Source organism: Scyliorhinus torazame, chromosome 14, assembly GCF_047496885.1.
Source record: "Scyliorhinus torazame isolate Kashiwa2021f chromosome 14, sScyTor2.1, whole genome shotgun sequence".
Classification (NCBI taxonomy): domain Eukaryota; kingdom Metazoa; phylum Chordata; class Chondrichthyes; order Carcharhiniformes; family Scyliorhinidae; genus Scyliorhinus; species Scyliorhinus torazame.
The window spans coordinates 19017272-19036362 of NC_092720.1; the positions used below are offsets into that span (position 1 = coordinate 19017272).

The 19091-nt window shown below is 44.8% G+C and overlaps 1 protein-coding gene across 1 annotated transcript; it reads left to right on the forward strand.

Moving 5' to 3' along the window:
• Positions 1-258: 258 nt before the first annotated feature.
• LOC140389264 (extracellular calcium-sensing receptor-like) lies at positions 259-16669 on the forward strand. Its single transcript, XM_072473447.1, has 5 exons — positions 259-516; positions 2446-3279; positions 8536-8763; positions 13399-13522; positions 15759-16669. Exons 1-5 carry the CDS (start codon positions 259-261, stop codon positions 16667-16669), a joined length of 2355 nt encoding a protein of 784 aa, XP_072329548.1.
• The last annotated feature ends 2422 nt before the right edge of the window (positions 16670-19091 follow it).

Below are 19091 nucleotides of genomic sequence, written 5' to 3' on the forward strand. Positions count from 1 at the left end.
TAAAACAATGAACAGCACTATTTATGTATCATTTCACCATTCCACGAATAGACTATAGTCACTCCAATAGCATGTGCCATTATTTCTTCAGAGATTGGAAATGTGATTATATAAATACATGTACTCATTATGTCTTTCTGGTGTCATGGTGTGACAGACCCAGCTGTATAAATACTTATGATTACGTGACTTTTTCAGAGTCAAAATGTCTTTGTTTCCAACAGATTTAACCTGAGAGCTTTCCGCTGGATTCAACTGATGATCTTTGCCATTGAAGAAATTAATAATGACCCGTCGCTTCTTCCCAATATCACGCTGGGCTACAAGATTTATGATTCCTGTGCCACTCCAGCATTGGCTCTTAGAGCAGCCCTGACAATTCTTAATGGCCAAGAAGAAAATGTTACACTCTCGAGATGTAATGGAGGCTCTCCGGTTCATGCACTTATTGCCGATGCTGGCTCAACACAATCCATAACAATTGCCAGGACAGCGGGGCTTTTTGGAATACCAATGGTAAGCAATAAAACATTTAACATGTAAGTGTTAGCAACTTTGTTGGAAGCATGGAGGTCAAGTGTAGGCTGAAATTTAAAACTCATCCCCTCCCAAAAGGCTGTGCATGCTGGGACAACTGATGCTTGAAGACTGAGATTGGTAGTTGTTTGTTAAAGCTATGGAGCAAAGACAGCAAAATGCACTTGAGGTACAGATAAATTGAATGCAGAGCAGCTCGGCCCAAAAACGTTGAATGGCCTCCTCCTGAGTCCAATGTTCCTCAGTCACTCAGCCATTTCAACAAAGAAACATCCAGTTTTGAGCACTTTCTTCTGAGTTACTCAACTTAGGCTTGGGCAGTTCTATGGGTGCAGCAATCGTCATACTGGCGCTGCGTTAGGAAAATAAATATTGCCCAGAGTTGCATCACTGAGCCCTGTCGGAAGGGTGTATGAGCTGATGCTTGGAATATATTCAGCTTTGGTGCTCTTCTGAGTCTCATAGCCTGCACCTAAACCATGTCAAATCTCACACAAGCTGAGATATTGGCGGGCACCTTTCTGATTTGGAATTGTATTTTCAGAAGGGTGTGTAGGAGAATTTGAGACAAAGAGACAAGCAATAGAAGTTATGAAACTAGATGCAGGCAGCATTCAATCTAAACCAATTCTACATTCTAAATTCCTCTCACAATATTGTTGCTTGGTATCAGCACTCAAAGGGATTCTTCAAATAGAGAGATGAACAAGTCCAAGTCATGCTAAATACATTTGCGCCTTTATGGACATGTGTATTCAGTGACAGGTGAAATACTACCAGTGGAATCTGTATCCAAACCTAATACCGAGAAACAAAACAAATGTCTTCCCCCTTTGCAGGTTGACAAGGTTCTATGTGAGATTGTTTTCACGTGGTTCTTTGTTTCAGTTCTTGGTGTGATTCAACCCACAGTGCAAACTGGCACTTATTGCTGATCTCACTCATTACCTGGTACTGGGCAAAATGGGTCAGACTGGTTTGGTGCTCTTTAAGGTTTGCGCAAAGGTACAGTGTTAAGTCAAAGCAGAGAGAGCTTTAGTCTGCATTAAACTTGGGATCTTCGTATTTAGAAATCCATAGGATTTCTGCAAGGAAAAGTTAGTTTATTTCCTCGTGCCCGCATCCATCTCATTGATACCTGGAAGAATTCCTCATATCGTACATTTATGAATGGACAACAGCTCACAAGTTACTATAATTAATAATAGTGGCCAGGTACCGACAGCATTCATAAGACATTCTGCTCTCCGCTATTCAGAGTTGATTAGGATCTTCATTAAAGAAAGGGCTGGACTGTCAAATGTGATGTGAGAAAAGCTCTTCTCATCCAATGAGTGGTTCGAGTCTGGAATGCACATGCCTTGGAAAAGTGGTGGGGGCATTTTCAATTGAGGCACAAATGGTTATTTGAACAGAAATATTGTGCAGGGATAGAGGGAAAAGACAGGGGACCGGCACTAAGTAATGATGCTCGTTTGGAGAGTCAGTGCAGATACAATGGGCCAAATGGCCTCCTTCTGCACCGTAACAATTCTATGTTCTGTGACATTAGCACATTATTTTTAGTTAGCAAATTTGGCCAAATGTGCGGCTCATAACTGTTCTGAATGTGTACATGAGCTAATTTGTGAGGGATACTAAGGTCAGACTTGCAGCTTCCCACCTGGGCATGAAACTGATGTTGTGGAACTCATGACAGAGCCCTGCTCAATTTGACTTTCCATTGAATTCAATGGAGATTGAACCGGGTGGGATGCTTTAACACTCGGCCAATCCGTAATGCCAGTTTCACATTGTGGCAGCAAACTGAAAATCTGCTTCTTCTTGAAGGGACATTTTGAAGGCTGGTCTTCCTGAATGATGAAGGTATTGAACTAAAAATGAAATCTCTTTTTGATGTTTTCACAGATTAGTTATTTTTCGTCATGCATGTGCCTGAGCAATAAAAAGGAATTTCCGACCTTTTTCCGAACCATACCCAGTGATTATTTTCAGGTCGCAGCGTTTGTGCAGCTGGTGAAACATTTTGGTTGGACCTGGCTGGCGGCGTTTGGATCTGACGATGATTATGGCCACTTGGGAATTACAGCCTTCGTGGAAGAAGTAACTAAAATTGGAGCCTGCGTGGCTTTCGCTGAATATCTTCCCAAATTTAATGACAAGGAGAAAATCTTGCATCAAGTTGAGCTCATTAAAAATTCAAATGTTAAAGTTATTCTTGTCTTTGCTCCAGAGATAGATCTGAACTTCTTGGTGGAAGAACTCGTGCGCCAGAATGTCACTGGACTGCAATGGTTGGCGAGTGAAGGCTGGAGCACAGCAGCACTGCTCTCAACGGCAGCCAATTCTGAGATCATGGGTGGGACGTTGGGTTTGGCAATTCGTAGGGCCGATATTCCAGGGATTAAACAGTTCCTGGTCAGGCTCCATCCATCTAAGTATCCAGGCAATGAATATATTAAGCAACTTTGGGAAGCTGTGTTCCACTGCACATGGACATCACACAATGACACAGAGAATGCCAGGCTTGGGCCTTTAAAACATTTGTGCACTGGGCAAGAAGATTTAAAAGTTGCCCAAAATGCATTCACTGATGAAACACAATTGAGAGTTTCGTATAATACTTATCGAGCTGTTTATGCTGTGGCCCATTCCATCCATAATATGTTACAGTGTCAAAACGGCCAAGGGCCATTTGTCAACAAAACATGCCCAGACATTTCAAAACTTCAACCCTGGCAGGTAAGTTGTATTTTTCTATAAAATTACAGTTTAAATCCATCCCCTGTACAAATCATGGGAGGGATTCTCCGATTTCCCAGCCGTGTGTTTCTTGGCAGCACGTTGTTCACTGGCAGCGGGATTCGCTTTTCCTGCCGCTTCTCCATGGGATTTCCCATTGAAGGCCATCCCACGCCACCAGAAAACCCGCAGGCAGGGGGTGCACTTTCAGCAGGAAATGAGAATCCCAACGGGAGGAGAATACCGGCTGTTTGAAATTGACGTTCCATTCAATGTAGCCAGCAATGCCCTATCAGATTACACAGGATTACATCGGATATAGAACACAGAAACCATTCTACCCAACCGGTCTACGCTGGTTAAAAGCAAATTACTGCGGATGCTGGAATCTGAAAGGAAAGAGAAAATGCTGGAAAATCTCAGCAAGTCTGGCAGCATCTGTAGGGAGAGAAAAGAGCTAACGTTTCGAGTCCGATGATTCTTTGTCGAAGATAACAGACAGAGAAAGTGGGAAATATTTATACTGTGGAGTGAGAATGAAAGATGAGTCATAGCCACAGAAACCCAGGGAAACCGGGTGCTAATGGCCACAGAAACCAAGGGGAAAGAGTGCTAATGGCAGTCCCCAGGGAGGACAAAAGATGTGAAAGGCCATACAGCAGTGAAACTAACATCAGAGGGTGAACTGTAGATGTGGGGGGAGGGGAAGGGGGAAGCAAAGAGGAGAAAGGTGAAGGAAAAGTGGATAAGATTGGGGGAGGGGGAATTAAATATATATTAAGAAAGAAAGAAATGGTAAAAGACGGTTAAAATGAAATTAAATCAAATGGGTCGAGGTGGGGTAGAGCTGATCATCTGAAGTTGTTAAATTCGATGTTGAGACCGGAAGGCTGTAGCGTGCCTAACCGGAAGATGAGATGTTGTTCCTCCAGTTTGTGTTGTGCTTCACTGGAACATTGCAGCAGGCCAAGAACAGACATGTGGGCAGGGGAGCAGGGCCTTCTGTTAAAATGGCAAGCAACAGGAAGGTCAGGGTCCTGAATGCGCACAGCCGAAGATGCTCAGCAAAGCGATCACCCAGTCTGCGTTTGGTCTCTCCGATATAGAGGAGACCACATTGGGAGCAGCGAATGCAGTAGACCAAATTGGAAGAGATGCAAGTGAAACGCTGCTTAACCTGGAATGAGTGTTTTGGGCCTGGGATGTTAAGCATGAAAGAGGTAAAGGGGCAGGTGTTACACCTTCTGCGATTGCATGGGAAGGTGCCATGGGTGATGGGAGAGGTACTAGGTATGGTGGAGGAGTGGACTAGATTGTCTCGGAGGGAACGGTCTCTGTAGAATGCTGACAGTGGGCGTGAAGGGAAGATGTGTTTGGTGGTGGCATCACGCTGGAGTTGACGAAAATGCCGGAGGATTATGCTTTGCATAGGGAGGCTGGTGGGATGAAATGTGAGAACGAGGGAGACTCTATCCTTGTTCTGGGAGGGAGTGGAGGGGGCGAGGGTAGTGGCGCGGGAGATGGACCGCACACTGTTGAGGGCCCTGTCAACAACTGTAGGTGGGAAATCACGGTTGAGAAAGAAGGAACACATTTTCGAAGCACCATTTTGGAAAGTGACATCATCGGAACAAATGCGACGGAGGCGAAGGAGTTGAGAGAAAGGGATGGAGTCCTTACAGGGTGTAGGGTGCGAAGAACTGTAGTCCAGATAGCTGTGGGAGTCAGTGGGCTTGTAGTGCATATTCGTGGATAGTCTATTGCTGGAAATGGAGACAGAAACATCAAGGAAGGGAAGGGAAGTGTCTGAGATGGACCAGGTGAAAGAGATGGAGGGGTGGAAACTGGAAGCGAAGTTGATGAACTTTTCCAGGTCCGGGCGAGAGCATGACGCGGCACCAAAATAGTCATCGATGAATCGGTAAAGGAGTTGTAGGAGGGGGTCCGGCTAGGCCTGGAACAAGGAATGTTCCACATACCCCATAAAAAGCAAGCGTAGCTAGGACCCATGCGGGTGCCCATTGCTACACCTTTGATTTGGGGAAAGTGGGATAAGTTAAAGGAGAAGTTGTTGAGAGATAGAACGAGTTCAGCCAGGCTGAGGAGAGTGGTGGTGGATGGGAATTGTCCGGGCCTCTTTTCGAGAAAGAAGCGAAGAGCCCTCAGCCCTGGTGTGGGATGGAGGTGCAGAGGGATTGTATATCCATGGTGAATAGAATGCGGTTCGGGCCCGCGGACTGGAAGCTGTCAATATGACCCAGTGCATCGGAGGAATCCCGGATGTAGGTGGGGAGGGAATGGACCAGAGGAGTGAGGATGGAGTCAAGATAAGAGGAAATAAATTCGGTGGGGCAAGAACATGCTGACACAATGGGCCTGCTGGGACAGTCCTTTTTGTGGATTTTGTGAAGTAGCTAAAGGCGGGCTGTCCGGGGTTGGGAGACTATGAGGTTGGAAGCAGTAGGGAGAATGCATCCGGAGGAAATGAGGTCGCTAATGGTGTTGGAGATAATGGCTTGATATTCAGTGGTCTGGTCATGGTCCAGGGGGAGGTAAGAGGAAGTATCTGAGAGTTGGCGTTCAGCTTCTGCGAGGTAGAGGTCAGTGCGCCAGACGACAACAGCACCCCCTTTGTCGGCAGGTTTGATGACAAAGTCGGGGTTAGACCTGACGGAGTGAAGAGCAGAAAGTTCGGAAGGAGAGAGGTTGGAATGGGTGAGGGCTGGTGTTTATGCCCCACATCATCTTACTCATCTAAATCTACCATTGTAACCATCCAGTCCCTTCACCTGCATATGCCTGTCCAATTTACCACTTTCTGGGTGAAGAGGTTTCTTCCCAATTCCATCCTGGATTTCTGGTGATTATCTATCATTGATAGCACCCAGTTATACCAATCCCAATGAATATATAATCAGGCGTGCAATTGGTGAGTGTCACAGCTAAATGCAATTCAAGTTTGACTTTTGCTTCACAGAAAAGCAGTTGAGAAGGTGAATACCTCTCACAATCGGTTGCAGTCAATTCCACGTATTCACTTTTTGAAAATACTTGTCTATCTGGTGTAGTTTGCTGTAAATTTGAGGATATACTGCTTTAACAGGTACAGTCAGTTTGGAGGCTGCCTGTTTCCTAATACTGCAATTACGTTCTTCAGATGGGACGTTAAACCAAAGTGAATCTGCCCTAAACAAAAACTCAGCCGGTCGACCAGCATCAGAATCTGATAAAGGCTCATCCACCAGAAATGTTTACTCTGACTCTCTCCACAGATGCTGCCTGACCTGCTGAGTTTTTCAAGCTTTATTTTAATTCTCCCACAGGTTGTGGGGATCACTGGTATGGCCAACATTTGTTGCCCATTAATAATTCCCCCTTAAACTGAGCTGGCTTACTGGACCATTTCAGAGGGCAGTTAAGAGTCAACCACATTGCTTTAGGTCGGGAGAGACATATAGAACATAGAACATACAGTGCAGAAGGGGGCCATTCGGCCCATCGGGTCTGCACCGACCCACTTAAGCCCTCACTTCCACCCTGTCCCCGTAACCCAATAACCCCTCCTAAACTTTTTGGTCACTAAGGGCTATTTTATCATGGCCAATCCACCTAACCTGCATGTCTTTGGACTGTGGGAGGAAGCCGGAGCACCCGGAGGAATCCCACGCAGACACGGGGAGAACGTGCAGACTCCGCACAGGCAGTGACCCAGCGGGGAATCGAACCTGGGAGCCTGGCGCTGTGAAGCCACAGTGCTAGCCACTTGTGCTACCGTGCTGCCCTAAATATAGGGCAGAATAGTAGATTTTCTTCCCTAAAGGGACAGAGGTGAACCAGATACGTTTTTAAAAAATGATAAAAGATAGTTACAAAACCATCATTAAAAAGTATCAAGTTAATTTACATTTCACAGTTTCCATGATGGGAATTGAACACATACCCATCAGGTATTAGCCTGGAGCACAAGTCCAGAAGCCACTATATTACCATCAATCCTATGGCTTGTGTTTCAGATTTCCAGCATCCACAGTATGTTGTTTTTACATTAATTTTTAATAATCTTTATTGCCGGACTTCAGAACTATGCTGCCATTTTTGAATTTCAAAGAAAGAAAGAACCTGCATCGATGGAACACTTGCCAATGAAGCACTATTGAAGTAAAACCACTTTTGTAATGTAGGGAACATAGAACATTACAGCGCAGTACAGGCCCTTCAGCCCTCGATGTTGCGCCAACCTGTGAAACCACTCTAAAGCCCATCTACACTATTCCCTTATCGTCCATATGTCTATCCAATGACCATTTGAATGCCCTTAGTGTTGGCGAGTCCACTACTGTTGCAGGCAGGGCATTCCACACCCTTACTACTCTCTGAGTAAAGAACCTACCTCTGACATCTGTCTTATATCTATCTCCCCTCAATTTAAAGCTATGTCCCCTCGTGCTAGACATCACCATCCGAGGAAAAAGGCTTTCACTGCCCACCCTATCCAATCCATCACACAAGAGCCATCATGCACAGCAAGCTCCCAGAAAGAGTAATGGAATAAATGACCTGAGCATCTCTTTCAGCTTTTGCTTGAGGAATAAATATTGCCATGGGATCAGGAGAATTCACCTGTTCTTATTCAATTCGTGTCATCTGGTCATTTACTTCCACCAATGGCGCAGCCCTCCCTCGACACTTCACTGAGGTGTCAGTTGCGGATATATGGTCAAGTTCTGGAGTGGAATTTGAACCCACGAACTTGTGACTCAGAGATTAATATCTAATTGACCCCCAAGACCACTCCAAACTCAGGTGTAAGCTACAGCATAGCCTCAGCTTCATAGTGAATTTAAATTACACAATGTTGGTTTTAAATATAGCATGTATAGGGCAGCATGGTAGCATTGTGGATAGCACAATTGCTTCACAGCTCCAGGGTCCCAGGTTCGATTCCGGCTTGGGTCACTGTCTGTGCGGAGTCTGCACATTCTCCCCGTGTGTGCATGGGTTTCCACCGGGTGCTCCGGTTTCATCCCACAGTCCAAAAAATGTGCAGGTTAGGTGGATTGGCAATGCTAAAATTGCCCTTAAGTGTTGGGTGGGGTTACTGGGTTATGGGGATAGGATGGAGGTGTGGACCTTGGGTAGGGTGTTCTTTCCAAGAGTCGGTGCAGACTCGATGGGTCGAATGGCCGCCTTCTGCACTGTAAAAAAAAATTCTATGTATCAAAATATGCAATAATATTCTGTGATTTCTTTGCAAAGGTCCTGCATTACTTAAAGAAGGTGAAATTTACAACTGCATTTGGAGATGAAGTAAGATTCGATGTCAATGGTGATCCTCGAGCAACCTATGATCTCCTGAACTGGCAATGGGTCCCAAATGGGAATCTGAAGTACATTAAAGTTGGCCAGTATGATGCATCTGTCGGTACAGACAACCAACTTGTTATAGAGAAGGAAAGTATAGTGTGGAGTGGAGGACAAAAAATGGTAAGGCACAATTCTGTAAATACCTTTTTCAATGCATCCAAAAGTTTGGGTGGCAAAAGTCACCACAGATGTAAGGATTATGTTCAGCAACAAACTAGTGTTCGTCGCTACAACAATGATAAAGTGGAGGGTGGCACGGTGGTTAGCCTCACGGCGCCAAGGACCCGGGTTTGATTGCGACCCTGGGTCACTGTCCGTGTGGAGTTTGCACATTCTCACCGTGTCTGCGTGGGTCTCATCCCCACAAACCCAAAGATGTGCAGGGAAGGTGGATTGGCCGCGTTAAATTGCCCCTTAATTGGAAAGCAAATGAATTGGGCACTCTAAATTTAAAAAAAACAATGATAAAGTTCAAGAGATAGACAAGCAAAAGATGTTCACATAGAGTGAGAGATAGTGATAGTGGCATCTCATCAGCAGGGGCTGTTTAGCACAGGGCTAAATCGCTGGCTTTGAAAGCAGACCAAGGCAAGCCAGCGGCACGGTTCAATTCCTGTAACAGCCTCCATGGAAAAGCGCCGAAATGTGGCCATTAGGGGCTTTTCACAGTAACTTCATTTGAAGCCTACTTGTGACAATAAGCGATTTTCATTTTCATCATAATGAGAGGTGCCCAGTTTAGAAAAGACAAGAACAAGCAGGCAGATATAAAGACAAAAGAGAAAGATTTGGAGATAGTACAGAGTGGATTTGGATCTTGCCTTTGTTCAATATTGTGGATCAGGTAAAAGTGAGTTGACACCCCATTTTACAACCCTCCTCTTTCTGATGGAACTAGCAATATAAGGTCTGCCAACTCACTCCCTCCATTTTGAATCGCACAATGTTGAGATCTACCCCAATGAGAACCAGAAAAACAATTAATCTAAACAAAGATTCATGCAGATAGATAGATGGTGGCAAGAGAGATTTTGGTTAATCAGTTCCTGGTGTTTCTAATACTGTCGTGTCCTTGTTGGTTGGCCTGATTTGTTATAAGAACACTTGTAGCTAAAGTTAGAAACAATTTATTAACTTTACGTGCACTTTCTCCCCGTGTATGCGTGGGTTCCCTCTGGGCACTCTGGTTTCCTCCCACAGTCCAAAGATGTGCAGGTTAGGTGGATTGGCCATGATAACTTGCCCTTAGTGTCCAGAATTGCCTTTAGTGTTGGGTGAGGTTACTGGGTTATGGGGATAGGGTGGAGGTGTGGGCTCGGGTAGGGTGCTCTTTCCAAGAGCTGGTGCAGACTCGATGGGCCGAATGGCCACCTTCTGCACTGTAAATTCTATGATTCTATTCTATGATTTACCTGTGGGTAAACTATTTACAAGCCAACAAATAAAATACAGTAAAATCATGCAAAGCAAACTCTCTCTTCAAATTCCTCCAGCCAGTCTGAGGTCAGTTACTTCAACATTCACTTGTATACTAGTGAGACTCCTAGTGGTCATTCAGTGAATTACAACACAACCATGCTATCACTACATCCCCTTTACTTTGAAAGAATAAATTAATACATTATCATCCGTATAATTTAAAAAAAAAATTTAGAGTACCCAATTATTTTTATTTCCAATTAAGGGGCAATTTAGCATGGCCAATCCACCGATCCTGCACATCTTTTTGGGTGTGGGGGCAAAACCCATGCAGACACGGGGAGAATGTGCAAATTCCACACGGACAGTGATCCAGGGCCGGGATTCAAACCCAGATCCTCAGCGCCATAGGCAGAATGCTAACCACTGTGCCATGGTGCTGCCCCATCATCAGTATACGTACATGTGATATCATGAGCCGATGAGTCTAGCAGCATTATTATTTTTTCATTTTTCAATTACATACATGTTTTTATACATATATACACACACACAAGAACAGCAAGGATACAGTACAAATAGTCCAAATCTACAAATTGAGTCGATCAGGTTTTCTTCTGACTCTGTTTGATCTTCTCAAAGTTTGACCATTCTGCTCAGAACTTGTAGATTCAATGTTCTCCGTGACATTCTCATGCTCAGGGACTGCTGAACTATCTGACACTGCAGCTTGCATTGATTCTGATGTAGATTTGCCATCCGTCACGGTGTTGTGAAAGTCTCCTCGGGTTTTCAAGAGTGCGTGACAATTTTTTCTTAAAACCAACCCATCCTCTGTTGTACATTGTAGGAATGAGGTGCTACTGCTTCAAGTACAATGGCTTTTTTCGACCAATTGCCTGAACCTTCTACTCTTACTATGTCATCACTACTCAGAGGTGGTAACGTTCTAGACACTCTATCACCGAATTGCTTTTGTTTCTCTTTAATGTCTTGCATTTCCTGCAGCACCACTGCATTCGCCTCCTTCTTTGCCAAGTATGGAAGTGTGGTGCGCAACTTTCTATTCATGAGTAACTCTGCTGGCAATCTACCATGTGACAATGGTGACGCTCTGTAACTCAATAGTGAGAGATATGGATAAGATCCATTGCTTTCTTCAACAATGGTTTAACAATATGTGCACCTTTTTCTGCATTTTCTTTGACTTGAGGGTATAACGGACTCGACGTGACTTGATTGAAATCATATGTGACTGAGAAGTGTTGCCACTCTTTACAGCTAAAACAAGTACCGTTGTCACTGACAACGACTTGCGGAATTCCCTGTCCAGCAAAAATTGACTTGGTATGCAGTATTTCACTTCTTGCCATTATGCTTGACAGGAGATCCATTTTGGGATAGTTTGACAGATAGTCTGTGATCATTAAATAATCTTTTCCTTGTTGGTGAAAGAGATCAATAGCTACTTTCAAGGGCGGCACGGTGGTGCAGTGGTTAGTATTGCTTCCTTACAGCTCCAGGGTCACAGGATCAATTCCGGCCTCGGGTGACAGTCTGTGTGGAGTTTGCACTTTCGCCCTGTGTCTGCGTGGGTTTCCTCTGGGTGTTCCTGTTTCCTCGCACTGTTCAAAGATGTGCAGGTTGGGTGGATTGGCCATGCAAAATTGCCCCTTAATGTCCAAAAGGTTAGGTGATGTTCCTGGGTTACAGGGACAGAGTCAAGGCATAGGCTTAAGTAGGGTGCTCTTTCCAAGGGCTGGTGCAGACTTGATGGATCAATGATTGCTGCCATGGTGCCGAAGGTAAATCAGACATTTGCATAGATTCTCTTGTTTGCTTGCAATGATGCATCTGGCATGTGTCACAACAACTGACCATCCTGTCAATATCCTGGTTTATACCTGGCCAGTAAATAGAGCCAAGGGCTCTCCGTTTACATTTTTCAATTCCTTTGTGGATCCTCTTTCGTACATCCTTGTGAAGTAATTAAGGTATGATTATTCTGTCCCAACGAAGTACTAATCCATTAATAATGCTGAGTTGGGCAGCACGGTGGCGCAGTGATTAGCATTGCTGCCTCACGACAACGAGGTCCCAGATTCGATCCTGGCTCTGAGTCACTGTTCATGTGGAGTTTGCGCATCCTCCCCGTATTTGCGTAGGTTTCGCCCCCACACCCAAAGATGGTGGATTGGCCACTCTAAATTGCCCCTGAATTGGAAAAGTGAATTTATTTTAAAAAATAATAATAATGAGTTCAGATCTTATATTGCAGAACTCCATACGTTGATCTCTAGGCCAATGTGAGTTGATGTTCCTCATAACCTCTTGAAGAGTTTGATCCTTCCTGGTCTCTTCTTGAATCTCACATAGTTTCGTATCTGATACGATTAGTAGTGTGGAAAGAAGATTGACATGCAGCTCTACATCCTCAGTAATCTCACCACCAATAATTTGCTTTGCTAATGCATCTGCTAAGAATAAATATTTGCCTGGTGTGTAGAAGAGTTTGAAGTCGTTTTTTGATGATGTTAACCAAAGGACGATTACCTGTCTCAACTGTGAAAGTTGGAAGCCCATAGACATAGTCGTGGACTATCTCCAAGCCTACGCCTAAACCCAGGCATTCTTTTTCGATTTGAGCGTACCTCTGCTCTGTTGTCATCATGGATCGTGATGCATGGATCGTGATGCATATACAACTTGTTTCCAATCATCAAGTTGCTCGAGTTGCAGAACAACTACTGCCAGACCATCTTTGGACACATCTGTTGACACTTTAATCTGCTTCGATGGGTCAAAAATGTGAGGCCTGTCATGGCGGTCAGTGAAGTCTTGAACTTCTTCCACTCTTGCTCATGTTGCTCAGCCCAAGTGAAATCCATTGTCTTGTGCAGGAGATCAGGTAGATGTGCTATATTTAGTGTCAGGTGATGAATTACAACACAACCACGATATCACTACAAATACCATGCCAGCCTCCCCGAACAGGCGCCAGAATGTGGCGACTAGGGGCTTTTCACAGTAACTTCATTTGAAGCCTACTTGTGACAATAAGTGATTTTCATTCATTTCAATTCATTTGTAATGTTAAAATGACTGAAATCTGCATCAGAGAACAGCAAAATGTAAATTCTATGAACTGTAAATTCCATGATTCTATGATTCTATGATTCTATGATTCTATGATTCTATGAAAAGTTATTCTGTATCAATGTAACAGTCAACAGTTTATTTTTCATAATTTTCTCAAGGTCAAACAAACATTATCTGTAATCCTGCATAAAATAGACTTGTAATAAAATGGAAACTTATTGTTCATTTCCCATCCAGGTCATTGAGGCAAAGTGTAGTGAACCTTGTCTGCCTGGAACAAGAAAAGGAGCCAGAACAGGGGAGCCAATTTGTTGTTATGATTGTTTACCTTGTGCTGAAGGTGAAATTAGTAATCAAACTGGTGCGTATATCTATCTATCTACCTATTCTATCTATCCATCCATCCATCCATCCATCCATCCATCCATCCATCCATCCATCTATCTATCTATCTATCTATCTATCTATCTATCAATCAATCTATCTATCTATCTATCAATCTGTCTATCTATCTATCTATCCATCCATCCATCCATCTATCTATCTATCTATCTATCTATCTATCTATCTATCTATCTATCTATGTAGCTATCCATCTATCAGTCTGCCTGTCTATCTATCTATCTGTCCATCTGTCTATCTATCTATCTATCTATCTATCTATCTATCTATCTACCTATCTATCTGTCTATCTATCTATCTGTCTGTCAATCTATCTATCTATCTATCTTTCTATCTATAAAAGTATGAGGGTTAAATTGATCTTGGGAAAATCTAGCAAAATGGGCCAGAGCAAATTGGCAATCTGTTTTCCACACCACATAAATTTCTTTCCCATGCCTTCTTGATTGCCACGTGCAATGCTCCATAAGAACATAAGATAAGAAACAGGAGCAAGAGTTGGCCATATGTCTCCTTCGCCACCATTCAATAAGTTCAATCTAAGTTTCACTTTCGCATCCAATTACCATATCCCTCAATCCCAGTGTCAAAAATCCCTTGCTCTCAGCCTTGAATATACTCATCAACAGCATTCACAACTTCCTCGGGCAGGGATCTTCCGCAAAAAACTCTAAACACTCTTAACTCTCGCAGTGAAGAAATTTCACCTAATCTCATGCGAGTCTCGGCAACAAGGGCAGCAGGTACCTCTTGGCTACCCTCCCTTGGCAATGCTGGGTTCCTCGATCAAGCAGTGTGTGGATTTGAATGAGTGAACCCGGCAAACTCCACTTCCCCAACCTCCCGTAAGCAACCCCAACATAATTTGTTTTGTGGGCTTCACACATGGAGAGTCTCCACCCACCACTGGATGAATGCCAATAGGGAGGGGGGGATGTGGCCCTTAAGTGGCATTAATTGCCCATTGACAGTCTCAAGAAGCGGGACAGTAGTAGGGTCCCTCTCACCACCTCCCACCCAGTTCAATAGCCCCCACCACCAAACACACCTGGGAGAGCGTGTTAAATTCTGCCCCTGTTTGACGCTGCCTCATATCATTGATTTTCCTCCAATGTATTTCACATTGAGCCATGAGGTGGATACAAACAGGATTCACTTCATTTGTGAAACACTCAAACAGTGGGAAGCGGGAAGTGAGAAGAAACTCAGAGGAGGGTCATACTGCACAGATAATTTCAGCTCAGATCTTTGAGTTTTATGAACAGAGGACAGGAAATATTTGTATTTTATGCTGCAGAATGTAGTTGAAAATTATCTTTCGAATGCCACATAGATATTTCCAGATCATACGATCTGACAGCAGAGAACGAGGACATTAAGTTTATTGTGTCTGTGCTGGCAGTTTGAAGAGTTATCTAACTGGCTACATATTCCTGGACTATCGCCAAAGTACTACAATTTCCTCCCCCACCCCCCCGTCAAGTGTTTACCCAACTCCCTTTGGAAGTTCCTATTGAATCTAAATCCATCATCATTTCAGACATGGCATTCCAGATCACGATATACTGCCATATTAAAGAAATTAATCCCTCTTATGCTTTTTGTCAATCCCTTAAATTTGCATCTCTGGAGTAGTTCTTACTCCCTGTGGGAACAGGTACTCCTTCTTAACTCTACCAAAACCTTTCAGGATAGTTCACACCTCTATTGCATCTCCTCCTGAAATGTAAGCCTGTACTTTGCGTTGATGACATTGGGGTACCAGCTGAGTATCCCAAACCCACAAATAGGTTCAGCAATCCCATCCGATGATTTTTGGGCAGTTTAAGTCACAGTTGATCAATGGGGGAACAAACCAACTCAAAACTGACAATTTGTGGGATGTCAAAAACTTTCAAGTGAGTATTGGGATTAAACAGTCAGATAAAACTTGAGGAAATGGTTTCAAATCCTACTCAATATAGATAGGATGGGTTGAATGGTCTTGTTCTGTGCAATAAGATTCTATACTTCACACCCTGATTGTTGAATGGGAGACACGGAGTAGAAATTTACAAAGCATTCCCAAAAGTCATGAAAAGAAATAAGTGCTTTTCGGCAGGTTGTGTGTCTCCTATTTATGATCCAGTTTGATAATTACAGATAGATTTGTCTTGGAAATTTGTTGGAATGATATTCTGTGTTGTTTCCTGCAGATTCAGTGGACTGCCTGACGTGCCACTTAGATTACTGGCCAAACCGAGAAAGAGACAAATGCATACTCAAGGAAATTGAATTTTTGTCATTTGGAGACACCATGGGGATCATATTAACAGCATTGTCCATATCCGGTGCTTGTATATCAATGGCTGTTATTGCTGTTTTCCACCATTACAAGAATACTCCTATTGTCAAAGCAAACAATTCTGAATTAAGCTTCCTTCTTTTATTTTCATTGGTACTCTGCTTTCTCTGCTCTCTTCTCTTCATCGGTCAACCAACAATCTGGTCCTGCATGTTGCGACATACAGCATTCGCTATTGTGTTTGTCCTTTGCATTTCTTGTATCCTTGGGAAAACAATCATGGTGTTAATGGCATTCAATGCAAGGCTTCCAAACAATGATGTGGGGAAATGGTTTGGCCCTCTGCAGCGAAGACTTTTCATATTTTCCCTGCCCGCAATTCAAGTTGTGATATGTATTCTTTGGTTGACCTTATCACCCCCATATCCTGCAAAAAACATTCAACATCAAAGTGCAACCATTATATTAGAATGTGATGTGGGGTCAGCAACAGCCTTTTATTCCGTGTTGGGCTACATAGGCTTCCTATCTGTCATGTGCTTTGTTCTTGCATTTCTAGCGCGTGCGTTGCCAGATAGCTTCAACGAAGCAAAGTTTATCACCTTCAGCATGCTGATTTTCTGTGCCGTTTGGATAACTTTCATTCCAGTTTACATCAACTCTGGAAAGCACACAGTAGCTGTGGAGATATTTGCAATATTGTCTTCCAGTTTTGGTTTGCTGAGCTGTATATTTGCTCCAAAGGTTTATATCATTCTATTGAAACCGGAACTGAACACCAAGAAAAATCTAATGGGCAGGCCACCCGCTAACGCACTGTGAATGCTGGAAGGTTAATAATCTTTGGCCAGTCCAAAAACAAAGCATGCAAAGGTCATGGCTTTTATTGCAATGTTAAAGTTGGTATTTGTCACTTTTGTATGTTATAATCTTTATACCGTGGAGAAGATTCCTTGGAAAATGTATGAGTGAAAATAAACAATACTGTACATGTGTGAGTGCTTGCTGAGCCACCCCTTTATCAATTCTATTTAAACTGTGTCCTGAACAATAGTCATCCTTCAACTAACATCACAAAAACAGTTTATCTAATCGTTATCATGTTGCTGTTAGTGGGAGCTTGAAGTGTGAAACGTGGCAGATGTGTTTCCAACATTACAACAGTGTCCGAATTTTAAAAGATTTAGAGTGGGATTCTCCGAGCCCGCGCCCGGCGGGTCGGGGGCCGCGGTCGGGGGCCGCTGAAAGAAGCCCCCGCGGTGATTCTCTGCGGTGACCAGCCGAACTCCCGCCGAGTCCAACGGCATGGTTCCAACCTGGTACCACCCAGCGGGAGGTCGGACCTGCGGCCGCAGTGGACGACCTGGTGTGGGGGGGGGCGGGGGGATCTGACACTGGAGGGGACGGCCTCCATGGGGTCCAGGTCCGCGATCGGGGGCTTCCGATCAGCGGGCGGCCGTGATCTGGAGAGGACCTACCTCTTACTGCGCGGCCCGCTGAAAGGTCCCTGACATGTTGCTCTGCCTGAAGAGCGGTGAATTGCTGGGCCAGGAGGCCCACTGACGCCAGCGTACACCACTCCGGTGTTTACGCTGGCATCAACACTTCGACCGGAATTCCCCGGCCGTTGGATTTTCTGGCGGATCCTCTTAGCCCAGGCTGGGCCGGAGAATCGCCGGGACGGGCGCGAATCGCGGCAAGCTGCCCCAATGCTGGTCCGCCAATTCTCCTGCGGCACCAGTTGGGTGCCGCTCTATGCAGCCTCCCCGGCGATTCTTTGCCCGGAATAGGCTGAGTGGCCACGCAGAAAAAGCCGAATCCCGTCGGCGCCGTTCACACCTGCTCTTACCCGGCGGGACCTCGGCCGGCATGCATCCGGGGGCGGCCTGGTGGGGGGGGGGGGGGGGGGGGGGGGGGGTCAGACCCTGGAGGGGCCTCCGCTGTGGCCTGGTCCGCGATTGGGGCCTACCGATCGGTGGGCTGGCCTCTCGGGCTGGGGGCCTCTTTTGTTCCGCACCGGCTATGTTGCGTCGGGGCCAGCGCGGAGAAGGGAGCCACTGCGCATGCGCAGACCCACGGCGCCCATCTGACGTTGGGGATCGACAGCTGGAGTGGCGTGGGTCACTCCAGTGCCGTGCTGGCACCCTGTCGGGGTGAGAATCGCTGCTCCTGAGGCCATGTTAACGCCGTCAAGAAACGCGACGGCGTTTCGATGGTATCAACACTTAGTCTCAGGCTCAGAGACTCCTGGCCTCTGTTCCTACCGGCAGCGCACACTCGCCCGCGTGTTTCTCAGCGACGTAGGGTGCCTTCAATGCGAATTTGATCTACAGGCGGCAGCAATCCCACTGCCAACGAACAGCGCTCCGCTGAGAAACACGCGACTATGGAACCGGAGAATCCCGCCCATAATTTGTGGAACGAGCTTTGGGACTTCCTCAAATTGTGAAAACTGCAATGCTTTTATATTCAGAAATAACTCTTAATCTTTGTTCAATAGCTCTGCACAATAATTCAATTCTACTGAATTAAAATTAAAAAAATAAAATATGTGGGCACTTCTACGATGTAAGTGAACAATTGACAGTATAATCCATTGTAGTACCTCAATGGGCACAATGCCATCAAATATGTTTTTAGCCTACAAAGCAGTTGAAATGAATCAAAGAGATGGTGTGACAATTCAAGAGATTTTGTCGAGGGCGTGTAATGTCCCGAATTGAAAGTAATTCTTTAATATTAACAGAATAGTTAAAATATTGTTTACCGGGCAGCACAGTGGCACAGTGGTTAGCACTGCAGCCTCACTGCGCCGAGGTCCCAGGTTCGAATCCCGGCTCTGGGTCACTGTCTATGTGGAGTTTGCACATTCTCCCCGTGTTTGCGTGGGTCTCGCCCCCACAACCCAAAGATGTGCAGGGTATGTGGATTGGCCGCGCTAAATTGCCCCTTAATTGGAAAAAACGAATTAGGTACTCTAAATTTGTATTAAAAAAACTATTGTTTACCAGAGAAGTTAATCCTCTCATATCACATAGAAACACATGCACAAAAGATTTTAAATGTGCACTGAAACCGGTTAAACGTTAATTTAAAAAAGAAAAGCCGGAAAAAATTACTCTCATCGTGCTCTCAATTCTGAGTCAGAAACACACAAGGGGCGGGATTTTCCCAACCACTCGCCGTGTGATTTTCGACGGCGTAGACGGCCCACCCACAGGATCTACTGGTTCCCACCACTGTC

Coding starts and splice junctions, on each gene's coding strand:
- LOC140389264 (XM_072473447.1), top strand. CDS start 259: ATGATCTTTGCCATTGAAGAAATTAATAATGACCCGTCGCTTCTTCCC. Junction 517..2,445: donor GGCTTTTTGGAATACCAATG/GTAAGCAATAAA, acceptor ATGTTTTCACAG/ATTAGTTATTTTTCGTCATG. Junction 8,764..13,398: donor GGAGTGGAGGACAAAAAATG/GTAAGGCACAAT, acceptor TTTCCCATCCAG/GTCATTGAGGCAAAGTGTAG.